The 20,702-nt window shown below is 42.5% G+C and overlaps 1 protein-coding gene across 3 annotated transcripts in view; it reads left to right on the top strand.

Annotated features, from left to right (window-relative positions):
* Atp8a1 (ATPase phospholipid transporting 8A1) overlaps positions 1–20,702 on the top strand; it is a 230,835-nt gene that overhangs the window by 203,414 nt on the left and 6,719 nt on the right. For all 3 annotated transcript variants that reach the window (XM_028765216.1, XM_028765213.1, XM_028765215.1), the window contains 2 exons: positions 14,638–14,726; positions 15,468–15,560. In XM_028765216.1, the coding sequence (XP_028621049.1) occupies positions 14,638–14,726; positions 15,468–15,560 (182 nt within the window). The remainder of the gene's footprint in view (positions 1–14,637; positions 14,727–15,467; positions 15,561–20,702) is intronic.

Below are 20,702 nucleotides of genomic sequence, written 5' to 3'. Positions count from 1 at the left end.
CCTACAATCCAGTCCTTCCCTGTCTCAGCACTTCCTTCTGAGACTAAATTGTATGCGTAGGTTTGTCCTTAGTTGCCAAAGGCAGTCTTCAAGAAAATGGTATAAGCAGGCTTTGGAGGCTGTGGTTCTCTGCAGCCTTAAAGGGGCATTGTGGGGAAAATTGAAGAAGGCTGCCACAGCGGCGCAAGCCCCACATCAGGGAAGAAGATCCTATGGTTCCAGCGGCCCGGAGGCCTTGGCAGTGGCAGGCCCCAGTAACACGAGGAAGTCCTTGGTTCCAAAAAGGTTTATTGTCATGGCGGATAATAGATGGATCTAGGCGTACCCCCAGTCCCGAGTTATATAGGGAGGGAGAAAGGGGGAGGATTGGGGGAGGACCTGGGGGAGGAATGTTTAATTTGCTCTGCCCTCTGGCCTTCATTAGTATGTAAATCTCTAGGGCCTGAGGCCTATAGCCTGGCCTATGTGACTCTATGGAGATCTATGTGACTGCTTTTCAGGATCCTAGATGATGGGAGGGACCGAACTTCTGCCGGTTCTCATGCAGAATTCCACGGAGAATCTCGGAGTTCTAAGCACCTGCTCAACCATGACCCAGGATACCCTTACGCAGTCCCACAGGGCATTGGCTGGGTAGTGGGTTTCTGAAAGGCAGCTACGGTCTGGGAAGCACCATAATGCCAGTCACCCCAGTGCTGTTGAGCACTCACCTCCCCTAGGGTACTTTTCCGAGGACTGTATGCATAGTCAATTGGTCTGACAAACATCTACTGGGATTCTTCTGTGTCAGCCACTTTTCTAGGCACTGGATTCAGGAATAACAGAAAGCACACCCTTCCAGAGCTGACTTCTCTGGTAGGAGGAGGAAGACAATGAGTAAGTGGAATGAGGTAAATAAATGTGCTCATGGGCAGAGAGAGGTGCAGCAGGTAAGAGTACCATGAGCCAAATCTCCATGGAACCCTAAGGTGTTTGCTCATGATCAGACAAGCCACCATTGGATGAACCTGTCAGACATTCACTTCCGGGTTCCCATCACAAACTTGTTCTAGTAACCAATTTAAAGACAAATTAACTGAGGACTTTAGTCTGACCTCCCATAGGGAATGACAAAGAAAAGACTTTGAGAAATGCTGCCACTTCTCTGGTACTAGATGCTTAGTTAGGGCACCATGAATCTGTAAGGAAGCTCCCGAAGAGGAAACCTGTTGTCTGCTGTCCTACAATGCTGCTTTTCCAAGGCATTGATTCTGCAAGTGTCATTGCAGGGCCACGGCAGGACCAAATGCTGCTATCTTTGTTTCTTTGCTTATCCACTTGTACGGGACAGGGTTACCCTAGGGCCCCATGATGGACGGTAAATGACATCAATGTAAACTTCTGCTGTGTCTTCTGCAAACGGAAGAAAAACAGGGTAGAAGATGCAGAGAGGTAGATTTCAGCTCAAATAACTCTCTTTCTATATGACAGAGACAGAGCAAAATGTTGGGCTTGCCAAAGTCATGCTCCGGTGATGGGAACCAGTTCAGTCACTAGCAAACTGAAGCAACAAGTTATCCATCCCACAACTCCATAGTGCCTTCTAGTTCCAACACAGCCTCTCCTCCCGCCCCCAACCCCCATGGCTTCTATGGCAAGTGGAACAAGTTAAAAGGGTTCAGACCCTTGCTCTAGCTCATAGGCTTCAGGGTATGACTTCTACAACTTACAGATATAGGACCATGCTTCCAAGTCAGCTCCATAGGTACTCTGGTTCTGGACCGTGTGCTCATGTCCACCTTGTGGTTTTGGGTCACCTTTGCAGCCTTTGATGTGTGTGAAGACACAGCCGCTTTTCACAGCATGTGGAAGGGAAAACCTTGCTCACCAAGAGCGGAAAGAAAGAGCCAGTACTCCTCATGCGTCCAGTCTGTTCTCCTAGTGACAAGCATGACTCATGCTAGTTAGCTTCGTATTGTCATAAGCAGAGAAATAGCCAATGACTAGCTAGTGTGCCAGAGAATGAAGTTCCAACTTTATTTTCAAATCCCACTGGTTTCTTCCAACACACTGAGGATTCTCTATCTTCTCTTGGGTACCCATTGTTGCTCCTACTTCAAGGCAGGAGTGCTCTTTGTAGAAGTTTAGTCTGGCTCATCCTCCCAGATCCATGCTCCCAGAAATAAGACTCAGACTCTAAATATATTTACAAATATCTTTACTTTGTAGCTAGGTTCTCCTCTGACTAGATCATAACTTAAAGTAACCCATTTATTGTAAGGTACACTCTACCATGTGGCTGGTGCTCAAGCACCATGCATCCGTATTTGTCATGATCTTCCCAGGCAAATCTCCCTTGCTTGACACAATCCCAAAATCCTTTCTGCCTACAGGATGTCCCACCCCCTGCTTCCTGCCTAAGCTATAGGCCGTCAAATTTATTATTGACAGGTACCACATCCATACAGACGCAAGCCTTTTTTCTCTACAGCTCTTTCCTTTCATCTTGCAGCCATCTTCCTGTTTCCATCTGTCCTGTAGTTTCATAGCTTACTCAGAGCCCCGATCAGTTTCCTAAGTTAACCAAGTATAAACCTGTTTCCATCTCTTTAAAGGGGACCCAAAGTTCTAATCACATGGTACAGCACTCACCTCGCTTCAGCTCATCTGTAGGAATCCTACCTTCACCTTCACCATGGCAGTGGACATGGCCTGGCCAGCAAAGGACTTACCAAACAAGCACTGGGGCCTGAGTTCAGTCCCTAGAACCCAGAGATTTTTTTGGTTGGTTGGTTGGATGGATGGATGGATGGATGGATGGATGGATGGATGGATGGATGATTGGATGGTTGGATGGTTGGATGGTTGGTTAGATGGTTGGTTGGTTGGTTGGTTGGTTGGTTGGTTGGTTGGTTGGTTGGACGGACGGACGGCTGGCTGGCTGGCTGGTTGTTTGGTTAGCTGTTTAGGTGGCTGTTTGATTGGCTGTTTGGTTGGTTTTGTAAAAGCCAGCTGTAGTGTGATATAATTCCATGCTTGTAAACCCAACACTGGAAAAGACAAAAACACACAGCAGGTCACTGGCGCACATTCACTGGCGCACATTGGTCAGCTGAGCTCTATCTCAGACAGATCTGTCTCAAAAACCGAGATGGGCAATGCCCAAGAAATAACACCTGACATTGTCCTCCGCTCATACGCACATATATGTGCACAGGCACACGTGAGAAATTCTACCCGTGTCCTAGCCTTCGACCTCTTTGTAACAGCCAAATTAGCTTTTTCTTTTTTTGAAAGGAACATCTATGAAATGGCATGTCATATGGTAAGAGAACATGTGGTTGTCACTAATCTAGCGGACCTTATGTGCCCATATACTCTTTGAAACCTTCACTGGTGTTAACTCTCAGAGGAGCCACAGCAACACTCTGAGGTGGGTCACACCTCACAGTCAAAGTGGTCCAGTCATCTCCTTGGGATTCTAAGAATCTGAGCTACACTTGGAACGTAGCCTCTTGCTGCCCCAGAACCACCAGCCCTCAAACACCTGTCCCATTTGCTTTTCTTCCCTCACCTTTTCTCCCTGGTCCATGATGGCTTTTCTCTCAGCCACAGCAACTGTGGAGCCTTAACTTTCATTTAGTACCAGTGCTATAGATTAAAGCATTTACGTTGATTTCTACATGCTTGGTGAAGTGGTCAGGGGTGTCTACATGTAGCCTTCTGATTATCAACTGTCCTCAGCTGCCTTTGTCAGTGTTTGGAGAGGTGTTTTATACAAGCAACCCTAGCTCCTTTTTCTGTCAGCTTGCCAGAATGATCTCCACAGGCACTGCTCATCCTCCCTGACTCCTAGTTGGTTGTAGGATGTTCCCATGTGAAAACATCCCTTCATAATTTTCCACTATGTCTCCAACACAGTCATCCTGCAATGCCTGCCTATAACGATGATCAAATGATAATGATTAACAAATAACTCAGTGCCCAAAATTACTAAAATCCCATTTGTAGAAGGAATGATGACACTGGTGGAAGAAAGTGGAGTCTGTGAAGTTAGCCAATTGGAGGAAAGTTTTTAAAAATAAAGAAAAAAACAGAGCAACAAACTTGGCTGCAACTTTAAATGTTTTCTGGCCATGATTTAGGAGGGTGTTTTTTTTTTTTTCTTCAGACCTGACTTGTATTTTTTTCACACCAGTACAACAGTTTATGGGCCCTGGGGAAAAGTGCTGTGTCATACAAACATAGGCCAGCCTGCTTTCCAGACTTGTCCAAATGATGGCACTGGGTACTTTTTTGGAATTTGCAGAAGAAAATGTTTTTGCCAAAATGATTAGCAAACCAGATTTAAAGAAAAAATAGAAAAGCAGCTCTATCAAACTCTATCAAGGGTCATTTCACATCAGGATTAATACCAGAAGCTAGTTTGCAACAACAACAACAAAAAAAAAACCTTTTAAATTTATTACGGCTTTGCAGACACACACTGCAAAGTGCCCCCACCCCCAGCGCCATCTGTTTCTGCTCTCTCTGGCCTCGGGGATCTATAAAACTACCGAAGGAAATTGAAGTTAAGGAAAGAGCATGTGTTTTACAGAATTTCAGATCTCTTGATTGAGGTTTGTAAAGTCCGTTTGAAAAACAGTAAAAAAAAAAAAAAATTTGTTGGGCCCTTTGGTGTCACCCCCACCCCCCCAGGAAAGACATTCATGAACTACAACATTGATAAGATTTTCCTAAACTGTGCGGTTGCCAATTTCCAACATCATAAATCACACTTCATATGAGGAATTTCCTGCTTAAAATAGTCCTTCCTTATCGACCTATCAGCTCTTAATTACTGGACAGCAAATATAATAACTTATTGGTTGTAAGGCTAGGGCTCCCAAGGAGGGGCAGGGGTTTTTTTATCTGAGATTACTGTGTTAAGCCAAGTATCCTAGAGGGAGCCACTAGTTTAAACTTCATCAGATGTTCTTCAGTGAGCCAAGGACAATCACCAACCCATCCAATAAAACATGCCATCGGTCACAGCCCTCATGACCCTGACAGTAAGGCAAGTGGTAGTGTTCGAAAAAATACTAAAGCAGAAGAGATATAAGTACAGCAAACATCATTCTGATTCTGGTCCTCAGCATGCAACTTTAAAGTCATCCCTTCCCTTAGAGCCTTGAAGAGATGTGGTGTTGCTTTTTCATACCAATGGCATCTTTTCCTCAAATGTAGAACAAGTATCTAACTCACTCCAGGCTCTGTCTTGGGAAGCAGAGAACAGAACCGGTCCTTGTCCTTAGGTGGTCTCCTTGCTGGCGATGCAGAAAGTGACATCATAGCCGTCAGCTAGCTGTGGTCTGCCAGATAACTGAGCAAGGGCAGGGAGTACAACACATAGCAGAACTTCGGTTACTCTTTAGGGCAGTTTCCTCTGCATTCCTTTCTTCTGTAATGGGGGGCGGGAAGGGGTTTAATGTGTCAGTTACTTCTGTATGTGATGAGGTAGTGGCAGTCATTTTACAGAGTAGAACGTAATGGGAAGAAAGAGCACCAGGACAGGATAGAACAGATGCTCAAGAAGGCATTTTTGAAGATGAGACAGTTAGGCTGAAACTTGGGTACCTGTTGTGTGAAAAAGAACATCTCAGGATCAAGGAAAGGAGAGCATCTCTGGTCTAAGGCCTTTCTGTTTAAAGAGTAGAAATATTGAGATTTGGGTTAATGTACCCTTCCTTACACAATTTACCCCATAACAGCATAAGACCTTCAATCCGTATTTTCTCATAATCAAAATATTTTGTTATTAACTCTACCACCCCCCCCATTTTATATTGTTTTAACATTTCTAAAATAGCACAATAAGGAAAATCAAAATAAAGCTATAACCCTGTTCCTAATTATTTTTACTATGCTGGGAACTCCAGTCTTAGAAAACGACCCTTCAGAGCCACACAGTGCCTGGTATCCTCTATGCTCCGTCACGGCACCTTCAGTATGCAGGGCTGTATAGTCAGGCTTTACTGCTTGGATAAAATTGACTGCCAGTTGATCCACTCCCAGCTAGAGCCTCCTTTTTCCCTGAACATCTTCCTTACTGATTTATTTTCGCATCACCTGCTCTATTGAGACCGTGGAGACGGGAGAGCTTCTTCCAGGGCATTCCAGCCTCTACACTGGGAATCTTAAGCCCTTCCCAGCCCCTCACCACCTCTAGAGTTATCCACAGTAAAGAACTGGAAATGTTGTGTGCCTGTGTCTACTATTGCATATTTTCTGCGATCTTTGTCTGTCTGACTGTTTGTTTGTTTGTTTGTTTGTGGTTACCCTAGCAGCGAAAGGTTTTCCCCCTCCCCTGAGTCATCAAGAGCTGCTGGAAATAATTGCAAACATATTGGGGTTTATCCAAAACACCCTTCTCCTTATTTTCTGGATGTTCTGCCCTGTCTATTTTTATGGAGAAAGTAATAATTCATCTTACACAAGAGCCCAATTCAGCTTAGCTCCGCCAGAATTTATGGAGTGCCTGCGTGCCAGGTTCTACACTGGCTATCAGGAGATCCAAAGTTCACAGACAGGTACATTCTAGTGTGTGGAATAAATGGACAGAGAATCCCATGCAAGCGGCTAACAGTATGAGCAGAGGAGGGACCGCTTGTCCCCTGCTATTGTTGTAGAAAGCTGCTGAGTTCCACTGTCACCTTCAGTGCCCAGATGCTGGGCATCCCCAGGACATGGAAAGAGAAAAGAGGTCTCTACGGAGTGAACATTTCAGTAAACGCAGGGTTCCAGATTGTTAAGGTAGACAGACCCCGTGAAGCTCTAACTGGGAGGCTAAGGATCAACCAGACCACGGAAGTTCCTTAAATTAGTACCCACTTCTTTAAACCATGACAGATGACTCTGTCAATGGGTTACACAGTATTCCAAAGAATTCCAGAAGCCATAGAAAACAGATTTGGATCCAAGGAAGCGAGAAATAAATGTTAGCAGTTCCTAAGTCACAGAAAACCTGTTTTATATGTCCTGTAATATAACTGTAGACTTGAGAGCATGCACTTCAGCCAAAATAAAACAGCATCAGAAGACATTTCTTGATGCTAGGTGCCAGGGCATAGAGCAGGCATTTTTTCCTGTCTTAGATTTTCTCAGAAGGAAAATCTCAGCCAGACTTCACAGGTCAGCAGAGTCTTGGTGAATTTCACATCTCTAAGTGGAAGTTCAGGGGATCTTGGTGTTCACTTTTGGTCAAAGTGCAAGCACTCCACTGAGTGCCATGCTCTGGGACTCATGACCCACCATGGTGTTTCACAGCCTGTTACCACAGTGGTACCTTCATGTATTTGCAGGTTCAAAGCCCACCTCTTCAGAGTCTGATAGCTCTTGATTGTGGGAGGCTGATAAGAGCTTCCCAGCATCTGAGGCAGTCATGTTAGCAAAGGACATGTTAGCATTCTGTATATACAGAATTTATGTTATGCTATAAAAAAATAATATGGACATTATGGTTGTATATCTCAGCTTCCAAAGTAGCAAAGAATAGTTTTGAGTTTCGGGTTTGATGAAGCAGATCCTTCCGGCCGCTGGCGGTGAGTGGCTGAGAAAGGGATCTCCAGCAGGAAAGACCCCATGGGTGACTGAGGTTGGGTGGGATGGATTGAAATTGGAATGTGGCCACACACACAGTCTATGTTTTCCAAAGAAATATGCAACTGCTACTATGGGCAGAAAAGGGAGAAGCCACATAGGAAGAAGCCAAGAAGTCTCATATGAAAAGACATAATACCTGCAATTTGAAGCCAGTCATTGGAGTAGTTTTAGGTTTTTGTTGTTTTAATGATTATTTCATGAGGATGGTGCTTCCTGAGGAGATTAGCAGACACATGGGAAAGAGACTGAGAGGAACAGTAAGCTCACAACATGAACTTAAAAAGAGAGAGATGGGAGCTGAGAGTTTGACTTTGCCCCCTCACAGAACAAACCTCTCTGAGTGTGGAAAGCTAACCTTAGCCAGAAAGCACAGTTAACCTCCTGGGTCTGGATTAGCTGTTTTATAACCAAATCCTAAGAAACAGAATCAACTTGCTGATAAGAGTTTTCTCTAACATGTTTCCTCACTGCAGAAAGCCCTAAGTCTTCAAAGATACAAGAAAAACAGGAGACTCCACTCACCACATCAATAGGATGAAGGTGTGTGTAGCAGAGTTCTGAATGAATCCATTTAAACAATGGTTTAAGGTCACGAGTGAGGGGCAAGAGAGAGCAGCAATAATTGCTCTTCTAGAGAACCTGGGCTTGATTCCCAGTGCCCACGCGGTTCACAAGCATCTGTTTAACTCCAACTGAAGGAGAAAAAATGCCCTCTTCTGGCCTCTGTAGGCACCAGTACAGTATATATGTCATATACTTACATAGACACATAAATAAAAATAATTTTAAAAACCTATTTTTTAACAAAGAAAGGAAAAATACATCTTCTCTGAGATTGCTGTCTAGCCTAAGAAAATTTCCCTCCAGGTGGAAAAAAACCAAACACAAAAAGACCTGGCCAAACTATTAAAATCATTATTTTTTTTTTATCTCGAGTGCTTCTTATAACAGTAAAAATTGATGACTTTTGCTTTAAAAAAAAATAAATTCTTAGTGAAAACTTCTTACTAACTTAAGTAGCTTAGCATCACTGATTTTCAGTCTGCAATCTGTATGCTGAACTTTGCACAGCTTATTCATTTAACAGGTTCACAGAAAAAGCACTCTTCTGGTTGTGGTGGGTGGATACAGCTCTGAAAAGAAAGGATTTGCCTGGAAGCTTATCAGCTAAAGGGGAAACGAGAATAAGCAAGCATGATGCTTGGTAGAACAAGCTCCGAGTGCCCAGTGCCATGGAGCTGATGGAGGCCTGTGAATGAGGTCAATCTGTAGAGCCGAACCAACACCAGCTACCAGTTGCAGGGGTCTCTGACCGTCATTGACAGCAGATTGACCATCCCAGAGAAGCAAAAGGCACTTTGGTTCAACATGATTAAGTAGCCTGTGTTGGTTCAAACTTTGGGAGTCTGACCCTGCGTAGTTTACTTCAGGCATATTTAAGCACCGCACAATTTGTGAAAATTATTCTGGTGACAATTGACTCAAACCCATGTGTGCAGCCAAGTTCACAGTAAGCTAAGGAAATAGTAGATGCGATTACATCCAACTCCTTGTAAAAAACGTGTGACAGCGTCCATAAGGATGGGCTGTACAGATTGGCAAAGAAAACACACTTACTCAAAGAGTCTGGGGGAGAATCAGGTGTGATCTCTGGCCACACAGATAGCACCAAGATCACCAGGCTATTAACCATGGCAGCTCCCAGCCTTCTCACTGGATAACAAGTCATGCATCCCACTCTTTGAAGGAACACCTCCTTGTAGTTAATATTCCAGGTTCCCTAGTTCGTAGTTATCAATAAGCACAAGAGTCTTTGTGCCTCCTATGTAAGTGTAAGAGTGTGTGTGTGTGTGTGTGTTCCTGTAGTTTAAGTGAAGCTATGCCACTCGAGCTGATAGATAAAGAAATATAAAGTAATAAAAAAAAAAAGCCTTTGTGAATTTGTTGGTCAGAGGAGTCCAAGAGGCTACCAAAACATTACAGGCTATTGATGTTGCCCTTGGTTTCCTCCCAGCCATTGAAGGTAAGTCCTTATTGCTGGTGACACCATATACTTCAGACACAGAAGGATCCAAGCTGGATCCAACCTGGAAGCCTCCTGCCCGAGGACTAGCTTTCTTAACACCAGAAGGTACTATACAAGCTGCCAAGGAAGGGAAGTAGCCAGTAACCTACCTAGCTGTGACACCCATGAGCCACAACCATGACCACCATGACAAGATGTCCCTAAAAGTACAATAAGTCACACTTACTTCCTCTCTACTCAAGACCTCCAGACAATCAGCTTTCTCCTCATGGCATTCTGTGGGCAGAATCTTGAAGAACTTAAATGATATTCCCACATACGGACAGGCATTTATTCAGCCAGCTGCAGGTTATCTGGTTAACTGTTGCCATTCACAGCAAATATCTGTATTCTGTTACCTTGGAATACATTTGATCAAGTCATACAGTGATCAGTACACTGGTTAAAAACTAACTGCTCGGTGGGCTCTTTACTCCACCTCTCCGTGCCTTGCTTAAGCTGCCACACAGTTGTCTGACAGGCTGAGGTCACTTTACCACACCTGGGTCCCTGGAGCCTTATAGGACTGGTAATTATAAGTTGTATTCATGAAACACAGAAGCAAGATGGAATTTGACACTTAGTGCAGAAACTAAATTATCAAGTTAACAGGAATGACTGATAACGTTGCCGTCTCTTTCCCAAAGGCTAATCCATTCCAGGGGAGGATCTATGAATTATTCCAAGTGTCTGTTGGCCACAGCTCTCCACACCCCACAACTGTGGTGGTGCATGTTTTTAAATTTGATTTAATTTAGTGCGGGTTTTTTTTTCTTTGAACTGTAGAGGAAAAACTGTCATTGATAGCTTGCTGTAGCTTTTGAAAACACAAATCTTGGTCTTGGTCTTACCCGTCTATGGTGATCTACTCATAGGAAGATAAGCGGGCTCTTTATGGTCAGAGACTAGCACAGAATCGCATGCATTCCAGATTCATCCCAAGCGTGCTTTACCTTTCCTTCGCGTCCCTTGACCATGTGCAAGTTCTGCGCATCTATTTTTGGAAATTTTTTTCCCCTCAATGTTTTTAAATATAGAAACCCTTGTATAAAGTCTTATCTAGATAATATCACCTCTTGGGTTTTGTTGTTTTGTTCTTTTGATTTTGTTGGAGTGCTGTGGCTTGAAGCCAGGCCTCCCACACAGTGCGTCAACGGTCTATCTACTGAGGATGATTCCCCAGGCCTGTTTCTTGGGAGTTTTTACATTGTCAATTGTTACAACGTTAACTTGTAGTTCCTTTGGATTTGTATTTTTTTTTTCTTACACAAGAAGGAATGAGACAAAAGAACGAAGAGAGAGAGGGAAAGAGAAAGGAAAGAAGAAACTGTCTGCCCAGGCATTGTACCATGTGTCTATAACCCTCGCCCTCAGGAGGCAGAAGCAGATAGTTCATTTTCAAGTTCAAAGCCAGACTGGGCTACATAGCAAAAACCTTTTCTTTAAAAAAAGAAAAGAGAAGAAAGTCACCAAGTTTTATAGCATTGGTTTCTTAATAATTTCCCTAGAACATTAATATATAACAATTTCTATTTTCTCCATTTCTTGTGAGATAATTTATATAAGACTGGTGTGCTTAACCAAGCCCCCTCCTGTTAGCAAATCTATAAGCCTGAGACTTTATTAATGGTCAATTTATGTTGACTCATATTGTATGTTGGCATTGGAAAATATTACATAAGACAAGCATATATATGTATAAAGCAATCAAAACCATAGAATTTATGGGCTGATTTGTACTTAACTTGATAAGAGAAAACCTCCCTTCCTTAAAGCTCATGGGACAGATCACTAGAAAGAACAGGAGATGAGAGTCCACTAAAGAATTCCAAAAATTAAGGTAAAGGTAGGAGAACACATCAATAATCATGAGTGCAGGCTGGTCGCACTGTGGGGTTTGGTTCTTAAACCCACTCAATAGTTGAAGAAACAGACTGAAAAGTTACTCTCCATGGAGTCTTGGTGACTGTCATGGGCACTGGCAGACCAAGTCAAAGGCTGTGGGGCGCGCCTGCTCTGGCTGGGGTACAAGGGCTCTGAGAAGTGCTTTCCTTTTGAGAGCCCTCCGTATGTAATAGAGAATCAGAGCATGCCTTCTCAACCTTTCCAGCGGCAAACTCTGAGCCAGACAAGACCTGTGCAGCCAAAGGTTTATCCCTGTATTTGAGTTCTCTCCCTTCTACAAGGTTGAACTTGGGCAAGCTGATTGTGAAGACCGTCTCTCTGGTGTGGAAATGCTAGTGTTCCCCCACTGTGGGTCAGGGAACAAGACTGTAAGTGGGCCTGGTCCTGCGTCTCCACTGGACTAGTAGCACAATAAGCTGATGTTTTGTCAAGTACTCTTCTGCAAGTTTATGTGAAAATGTAAGCGTTTCCCCTGCCTGGATTGTATGTTCCATTAGAGTTAGCCCTGGTTTATTTTGAAGCCCTAGGGCTCCCACCTGGATCCTGGGGCCTCTGCAGAGACAAGCGGTTGCTTGTTCCCCCGAGCAGGGCACAGGCAGGCCTGCAGGATACCAACCACAAGGCCCTAAGCGCTTAGACCCCCTTCTCAAGCCTCTCTGCTTTTGTGGCAAATTCCATTTGGTTTCACAAGACCTGGAAGAGGACAAGGGACACTTGGCACTGCCCCCCAATCTCCCACGTTCAGGGCCATTTACAAACTGCTCTAAGGGGGAGCCCTAGACCAACCCCAGACAGACGCCCCCCTAAGCACCATTGTCTGCACAGGGCTTGCCTTTTCCCAGCTGACCTGCCTGCAAGTGGGGAAATGTGAAAAGTTAGAGACAAACTGGCTTCCACAGGGAGAGGGGAGCTTTCTCCTACAGAAAGGAAGGAAATACCTCTGTGGGATTTCATTTTTTTCCCCTCCTCTTCATCCAAAGAAATACAAAGAGACTCTCTGTCTTAAATGGGGATGTCGGCTTTAAATCTTTTAGGTTTGGATTAACGCTGCAAAAGAAAAAAAAATCTGACAGGCTTTCAGATATGACTCAGAAAAAGTTTTCCCCCCTTCAATTCATGTTGTTCATTTGTAAAGCCAAAGGCCGGTAGCTGAATAGTGGGCTGTAGTTACCCCCTCCGTCATTAGCATGACAATGGTCAGAATTAGCAGCCTGCCGGATCCGAGTTTTTCTTGTCTGCAGAGACTTTAACTCGAGGTTAATACACGGTGGCCAAAGGCAAGAAGTCTTTCTTCTCTTGCCCTCAACATTAAAATACATTAAAAGTAAGCCAGGAAAACGTGTTTTCAGTTATATGACTTAGCATCTCATCTTACCCTTTTCCCCAGAAAGAAAAAGATATGAAAGGGGTTTTGTTTTGTTTAGGGTTTTTTTGTTTTCTAATAGCTGTTACCTTCCTAGAAAGCGTCCTTGAATGGAAACAAAGGCCTGCGAGGTGATAGACATTTCCTGTTACATAGTTACTGTTGGTTTTCACTATTGAGGATGTCAACAAAGGTGTCCCAAATCATGTTTTGCTTATTAAATAAAGTGACTTTTATGGGCATATTTTTCACTAGTTGATGTCTAGAATATGGATGCTGTTCTTCAGAGTCCATGTGGCAGATTTTATTTTCTGAAAATTTTTTAACGAGGGCAGATTTTTATTTAAAATGGGCAGAGATATCAGTCCCATATTTCGGGGGGGAACCTTAGCATCCTTGAATGGCAGTCTATATCAGTAGCCTGTATTCATGTAGGAAAAAATGGAGTCGTTCTTGGTACCCCTTTGAGAGTCAAAATAAAGAGGGAGCCCAAGTCATAATTTAAAATTAGTTTATCTTCCTATATGATGAGGTTTGACTGACTAGGAATGTGCGTAGTTGTTACTGTGCCTAGAACTAAATGTTAAATCATTTTTACTCCTGAATTCAAGGTTTAAAAAATCTCAACCTTTCCTGTATGATTTGTAGCAGGATGTAAGGGTGTGTTAGTTGACAACTTTGTATTGTAATAAATAGTATATTTACAGGCGAAATGGGTACTATAGGCTTACCCTTGAGAAGCAAATCAACTCACAGAAGTGAAACCAAAATTTATCTTTTATTGTGCAAACCAGTTCTTTACAAACTCTGTGTAATCTAACTTTGTAACAATATTTTATTTTAATCACAAACAACTAATAGAATTTATTACTTTTTTTTTAAATCATGGAACAATTTTTGCTTATAGTCTGACAGCCTTTGATACACAATTTAAGATTTAATACAATGGGATAATTAAAGTTAATTTTAGTATACCTTTATTCGAGTTTCACATACTAGATATTTGGGTTGACTTTAGCAATAATAGATGTACACTGATAAAATTTATGTAAATCATTGAGCCAAAATAAGATTATGTCTATCCACTCACCCAAAATAATCAAGTTGTTTTCATAGATATCTTAATTTGATTGCACCATTGTCAAAATATGTCTGGATGGTTTTTAATGGCTTGCAATGTGATAAGTATAATTTTCATGTGCTAGAATTAGTACATTCTGTTTCTAAATATGAATTATCTTATATGCCATTTGATTTCATTTAAATCAAGAGTATATTTGATTTCTTCAACAAGATTGATTATGATGTTCTATTGGAAAAGGTCAAAATTTACATTTCATGTCATTAAGCACAATAATTTTTTAATCCATATATATATGTGTGTGTATATGTATACATAAATATGAAAAGATTTGATGCATGATTAAACCTTCTCCATCAGCTACTTGAGAGGGAAGTGGTGTATAAAGGCACATGTCATGACAAATATGGCTTTTAATTACAAATGTCTTAAGAGTTTGAGTTCAGAGTATTGTCTTTCCCCTTGTAAAATGATATTTAAGCTACCTTACATAGATTAAGATTACATAAGATTACATAGATTAATACCTTACATAGAGGCTAAGCGTGACAGGTGTGTGTCTTGGCTGTGCGGAAATGTCAGCTGTCTGTAATGTGTCTACAGGCAGCCATGCTCTTCAGCTCTGGAGTCTTCTGGGTGGGCTTACTCTCCATCCCTGTGGCGTCCTTGCTTCTGGATGTGCTGTACAAAGTGTGAGTATGGGACCTTTGGCTAAATACACAAAAACACACGCGCACGCTGTCACCCTTCGGGGCTCTTGACTAAATACGCAATAACATGCACGCATGTCACCCCTCGGGATCTGTGCTTCCCAATCATGTAAACTGTGAAAAATCTGTGCCAGTGGTTTTTACTGATTTTAAAGAAGGAAGGCACAATTCAAGAATGAGAAAACTAAATTAGCATAAAAAGCAAAGTGAGAAATAAAGTGGGTGCGTTCAGGTGACATCAAGGAGAGGCACCTTGGTTGGATTGGAGAAAATTACATCAGAAAATATCTGTCCTTTAGAAATCACTTGCAAGACCTCAAAATGGAAAGGAAAAGAAGATTTTACCTCCATACATGTTTTTGAGGAGTTATGAAAAGTAATTCCTTGCTTCCCTGATTCTAAATATACATAAAATGTAAAGGCAACAAAAACTTTGCAAATTTTCTTAATAGTTACGTTTTTAAAACAATGCTACCTTGCAATATAGTTAATAAAGTTAATGATATGCTTATTTAGTAGCTATTTTAGTATTAAAATCTCAATTATTTGTTAAGACTATTGTCCCTATATTGCTAAATCGAAGTGTCTTAGCTTTTTAAGATTTGTGAAAGCTCCGCTTGTCCCTTGTTAAGGCCATGCTTGCCAAGGGCAGGACAGCAAGCCACATGTCCGTGTCCTTGTCTTCCTAGGAGAATTTCCATGCAAATCCTTTTCTCCCCACAGTATCAAGAGGACAGCCTTTAAAACATTAGTGGATGAAGTTCAGGAGCTCGAGGCAAAATCTCAAGACCCAGGAGCAGTCGTACTTGGGAAAAGGTAAAAGTCAAATGGAGTATGTTCTTTCAAAAAAGAATTTTACATTTTGTTCTTACCAGTGGTGGGAAATAAGCCATAAAACTGGCATTTTATCGTCTGACTTGGGACTGGTGGTATTACTGACAGATTTTGGAATCAGAGAGGTATGGACTCAAGACAGATCTATCATTAAATAGTGAGCTGTCTTAGACAAGTTATTAATGAACTGAGCCTCAATTTTTTCGTCAATAAAATGAAACAGTGGAAACAAGGAAACATTGGCCATTAGTGGTCCTGCTCCAAAGTATGATTCTGTCTCACAGGCATACATACATACGTACATACATACATACATACATACATACATACATACAAAAGCATCTTTTCTGTGACCTTGGACCTACATTCCTTCTGTCTTTGTTTTCTATCTTTCTTTCAGTGATACAAAGGATATGGAGACTTTCTAGCTCATGAAGCTAGATAAAGTTGTATAGTAAGAGCTAGAAGAGAAAGGCACTGATGATACAGTTTCTGTCCTTCATGTCCTTCATGCCTTTGCAATTATGTTGCCAACGCCTGCATTAACCCCTCCTCATTTCCCTGTTACTGACATGATCAGCTAGGATAGAAATGATAGTCTCCAGATCCTAACCATCCTATGAGTCTGCAGTGTGTGTAGCCCCTTCCATTAAATAAAATGTAGATCAGCGGGGGCTGGAAAGAGGGCCTAGGAGTTAAGAGCACGTGTTACCCTTGCACAGGACCTGCTTTGGGTACCCACCACTCACATGGCAGCTCACAGGCATCAGTAAATCCAATTCCAGGGGCTCTATCACCCCCTTTTGACTTCCACCGACACCAAGCATGCATGTTGTGCAAATACATACATGCAGACAAAAGACAGGACACATAAAATAAAGTTTGAAAAATCAATGGGTGAATGTAAACCAGAAAGAGATGGAACACACACACACACACACACACACACACACACACACACCCCGCCCCCATAGAACCACTCTGTTAAAAGAGACTTCAGATATATTTTCCCTGAAGTTTTCCCAGCCTTTTTAAATATCTCTTCAGCTTTCCTCTGGGAATGAGTTAGGTAAATTGACTAAATACTACAAGCCAAGCCCTGGTCCAGCACATACCTACATTCTCGCTGCTCACTGATGATCAAGGAGAGCATGGTAGCTTCCTGCTAAAAAGCAGCTCAAGGAGGGGCAGAGCGGAAGGATGTGTAGGAGACCGACCGCAACAGGACAGGAAAGCTACCCTGCGCACCTAGACCGTTTGCAGGTTAACATCATGGCATTTATCAAACAGCAGAGCTGGCTAATGCCCACAGCTGAGTAGCAAACCGTGAATCTCATTATCAGTAGTTACCTGTCCATCATAAGATACACATCACACATACTCCAGCGATAGCCACGAGTTACTCTGCCCCCAACCAGGCCACAGTCTTTCCATAACCCCTTATCCCCACCCCTACCTCCCCTACACCCCGCATCCCAGTATTTTTTTTTTGAGTGTGTGCCTCCTCAAACACTGTGAAGGGCACAAGACCATCAGGGGTCCTGCTCTATCACTTCCCACCTTATTCTTTACAGACGGTGTCTTTCACTAAATTTGGAAACAGGCTGACTTTAGTAAGCCACGCTAATTCTCCGCCTCTACCCCTCCAACCCTGCAGAGGTTGCAGGCCTGGGTGAGCACACCCAGCTTTTACCTGGTGCTGGAGACCTGATCCCGGTCCTAATGCTTGCACAGTAAAAGCTTTTCTCCACTGAGCCGTCTTCCAGCTCTGGCCTCTGGTTTTTGAACTCACATTCAGTTGCCTCGCTACCTCCCGCTGTTTGTCCCACAGAGAAGAGAGTAGGGAATGGGGCTGGCAGATTCATCTGGCCGAGGAGGAACACGATGAGGCTTTCTCCCAGCTTCTTAGTATTGTCTCTTAATGGAAAGTAATTCTGGCATTGTCCTAGCACTAACAAAATTATATGCTCCAGTTTTCGCTCTGGTATTTACGTCAGTATGGCAGGACATACTCTATGGGAAATACAGAAGTATATAGAAAAGCTGTTCTGGGGCTAAGATGGGTTGCCAGTATAGTTCCTTGGAATCTTTAGTGCCCAGGTTCAGATCTATTGAACCCACATAAAAAGCCAGGCATGGCAGAGCATGCCTGTAAACGTAGCACTGTGAGGCCAGAAGCTGGCAGATCCCCAAAGCCCATCTATGGAGCAAGACACTTGCCAGTCGGTGAGCTTCCAGTTGACAGACAGATCCTGTATCAAAAATTAAAGGTAGAGGATGATCAAAAACAGACACATCATCCACCCCTCCACATGTTCATGCACATGTGTACACAACTATACTAGTGAATAACATTCGACAAAAATACAACACTCATGTACATATGCACACACTAATTTTTGCAATTTTTTTTTTTAAAAAAGCTTTTCTTCAGAGTACCCATGACTACAGTGAAAGGGGATGGAGTATTCCTTCCTCCTAGGTAGAGATTAGACCCATTAGGGTTGTGGTTCATTCTTTCAAGAGCACTGCTATCTCACTGTGCCCTACATTAACCCATTCATGACCAGATGTGTGTTTACTTGTAGAGGAAAGAGTTTATCTCAGCTTACAGGTTACCATCATCTGGGGAAGCCAGGGCTGGAACTGAAGGCAGAAACCATGGAGGAATGTTACTTACTAGTTTCCTTTCTCTGGTCAGCTACTTTTTTTTTTTTTTTTAACAGAGTCAAGGCCCACTAGCTCAGGGTGCCATGACACCAGCTCAGGCCCACCCATAGCCCTCCCACATTAATTAGCAATCAAGAAAATGCCTCCACAGAGTTGCTGACAGGCCGGCCTCATGGAAACGGTTCCTCAGTTGAGAGTCCCTCTTCTTGTGTATGCCTAGGTCTATGTCAAGTTGATAAAAACTAACCAGCTCACCTAACCCATAAATGCCACTTTACTGACCTTCAAAAGTGACCAAAATTCCTTTAAAATAACACATTCTTTGACTGTATATGAGTTTTTACCAACAGTAACGTATTTCAGTGTTTCTAGAAGAAAGACTGTATTTAAACACAGTATCTTTTCATTCGCTTCCAGTAAATACCTAAGTTACATGGCTGTCATGAGTTAGAAATAAAGCAACAATGTTTAAATGATAGTTCCTGTGTGATTGCACTAAACAGACTTGGAGTTTGCATATCTTGGTATGTAAATGAAAGGCCCTACTAGACTGAGAGAAACTGCTCCCTAAGAATCGTAATAGATGTGGTTTTAGCGGGCGGCTAGATCTTGTTCCTCCTTTCTCTCTTCCGTCACGCTGAGTAAAGCTATCCAACAGCAAAACCCCTAAACTTTTACTGTACTTATTTAATATGTTATCCACGTATTATAATGGGACCCAGTAGTACTCTTAGTCCCCATAAACTAGTTTCCTTTCTCTGGTCAGGTGATATAAAAGTGCATCAATTTTGAAATGATAAATTATTTCCTAAGTGTAGAATAGACACAGAGAAATCCAGCTCACCATCACTTCGAATTTATGAAGCACCCTGCTGCAGATGGCGTCTATATTCCAGAGTGGGGACTCTGCCACACGAGAAAGAACACAGGCAGAAAACACAGACTCATCAAGGAAAGAATGAGGCAGCAAAAAACGTACTTGTTCTCAGCATGAGGTAGAATGAGAGCGTCAGAAATTAAAGCCCACGTGCAGCCTTACCTCTCTCAAGCCAAGCCAAGGTTAAGTACAAACCGAGGCATCAAAACAACCCAAACTTTGCAAAGTACCTTTTCTAATAAAATTCCTGGTGTCTGGAGACAGGGGTAGGAGGGACCGGCACTTGTTGACTGCTTCCTAGGTGTCAATCACTTTCCTGACAAGTGGCTTAACCTTCCCTGGGTGCCAGAGAGTTATGAATTGTCCTTCCATTATAATTGAGGTGACCAAGGAAGGTTTGTCTACTGTGACCCAGCTAACAAGCAGCAAACTCAGAATCAAGTCAAAAACAGACTTCAAGGTCTATGCTCTTTCCTGATGGATATGCTACTTTCCCAAGAAGGTCTCAGTGTTAAAAGAAAGAAAGAAAGAGAGAGAGAGAGAGAGAGAGAGAGAGAGAGAGAGAGAGAGAGAGAGGTAAGTAGGTAGCAGAAAAAAGCAGCATGCTTTATATTTCAGTTGCTGAACTGTAGAGGATAAAGTCCATCCCTAGACTTCTTCAAGTATTAGAAGGCCACCCTGAAACCTAGAAAAAGAATTTGGGGAAGAAGCTGCCAGAATATTCCTTTGCTCTCTTCCAGCCTTCTATAAGGATTTCAACTTAAACACTGGAGTCTGCCAGACACCCTGTCCGTAGTACACTGCTGAGATCCTCAGATTGCTCCATGCTTAATGCTCGAACTCCCAAACTCCCCAAAGGAGTCACCCATGTTAGTGCCCTTAGTGTCTCAAAGCTTGTAGTGTAGCTCATTTAAAGAGAAGGAGGAAAGAGAAACTACCTCATTGGAGATGACCCTTTTCCCTTTGTGTGTGGCAGAAATAGTTTACAACTAACTGCACTGACGCTGGACTTTTGCACGAATTCATTTTCTTTTTTTTTTAATGGAGCTAATTCCCAGTGACAATAAACTATGTCTCGTAAGTCCTAGTTAGCATCCCCGGGCTTCAAAAACTATGTGAGAGAGATTAATACAAATGTCAACATTTCTAAACAGTCCCCTTCAATTTTTGCCTAAATGTCTGTGTAATTCATTTCTACAATGGGGAAGATCTTTTTTTTTTATGTATGTGTATATGATAAAGATAATTCCATTTCTGGCTTTCAATAAAAAAAGATGGCAAAACACAGAACTAACATAATTTACAGCAGCTTAACTAAAGCTTGTAGGGTGAGGAAAAAGAACAAGATGGGAATTTTTTTTTTTTTTTAGCTGATCCTCTTCCAGTTGTTAAAAACACACTCGCATGGGCCATTCACTTCAGCAGACACATACCTTCATTCCACCTATCCCGACTGCTCTTCACTATCAACAAACTTTGAATAAATCAGCCACTAGAGAAGCAGGGTAATTAGTAAGATGGAGGAGGCATGTGAGCATGTGTCTGAACTGCTCAGATTCTTCTACCCAACAAATGTT

Source organism: Grammomys surdaster, unplaced genomic scaffold (genome assembly GCF_004785775.1).
Source record: "Grammomys surdaster isolate TR1022 unplaced genomic scaffold, NIH_TR_1.0 150, whole genome shotgun sequence".
NCBI lineage: Eukaryota > Metazoa > Chordata > Mammalia > Rodentia > Muridae > Grammomys > Grammomys surdaster.
This window is presented reverse-complemented; position numbering and strand designations above follow the sequence as displayed.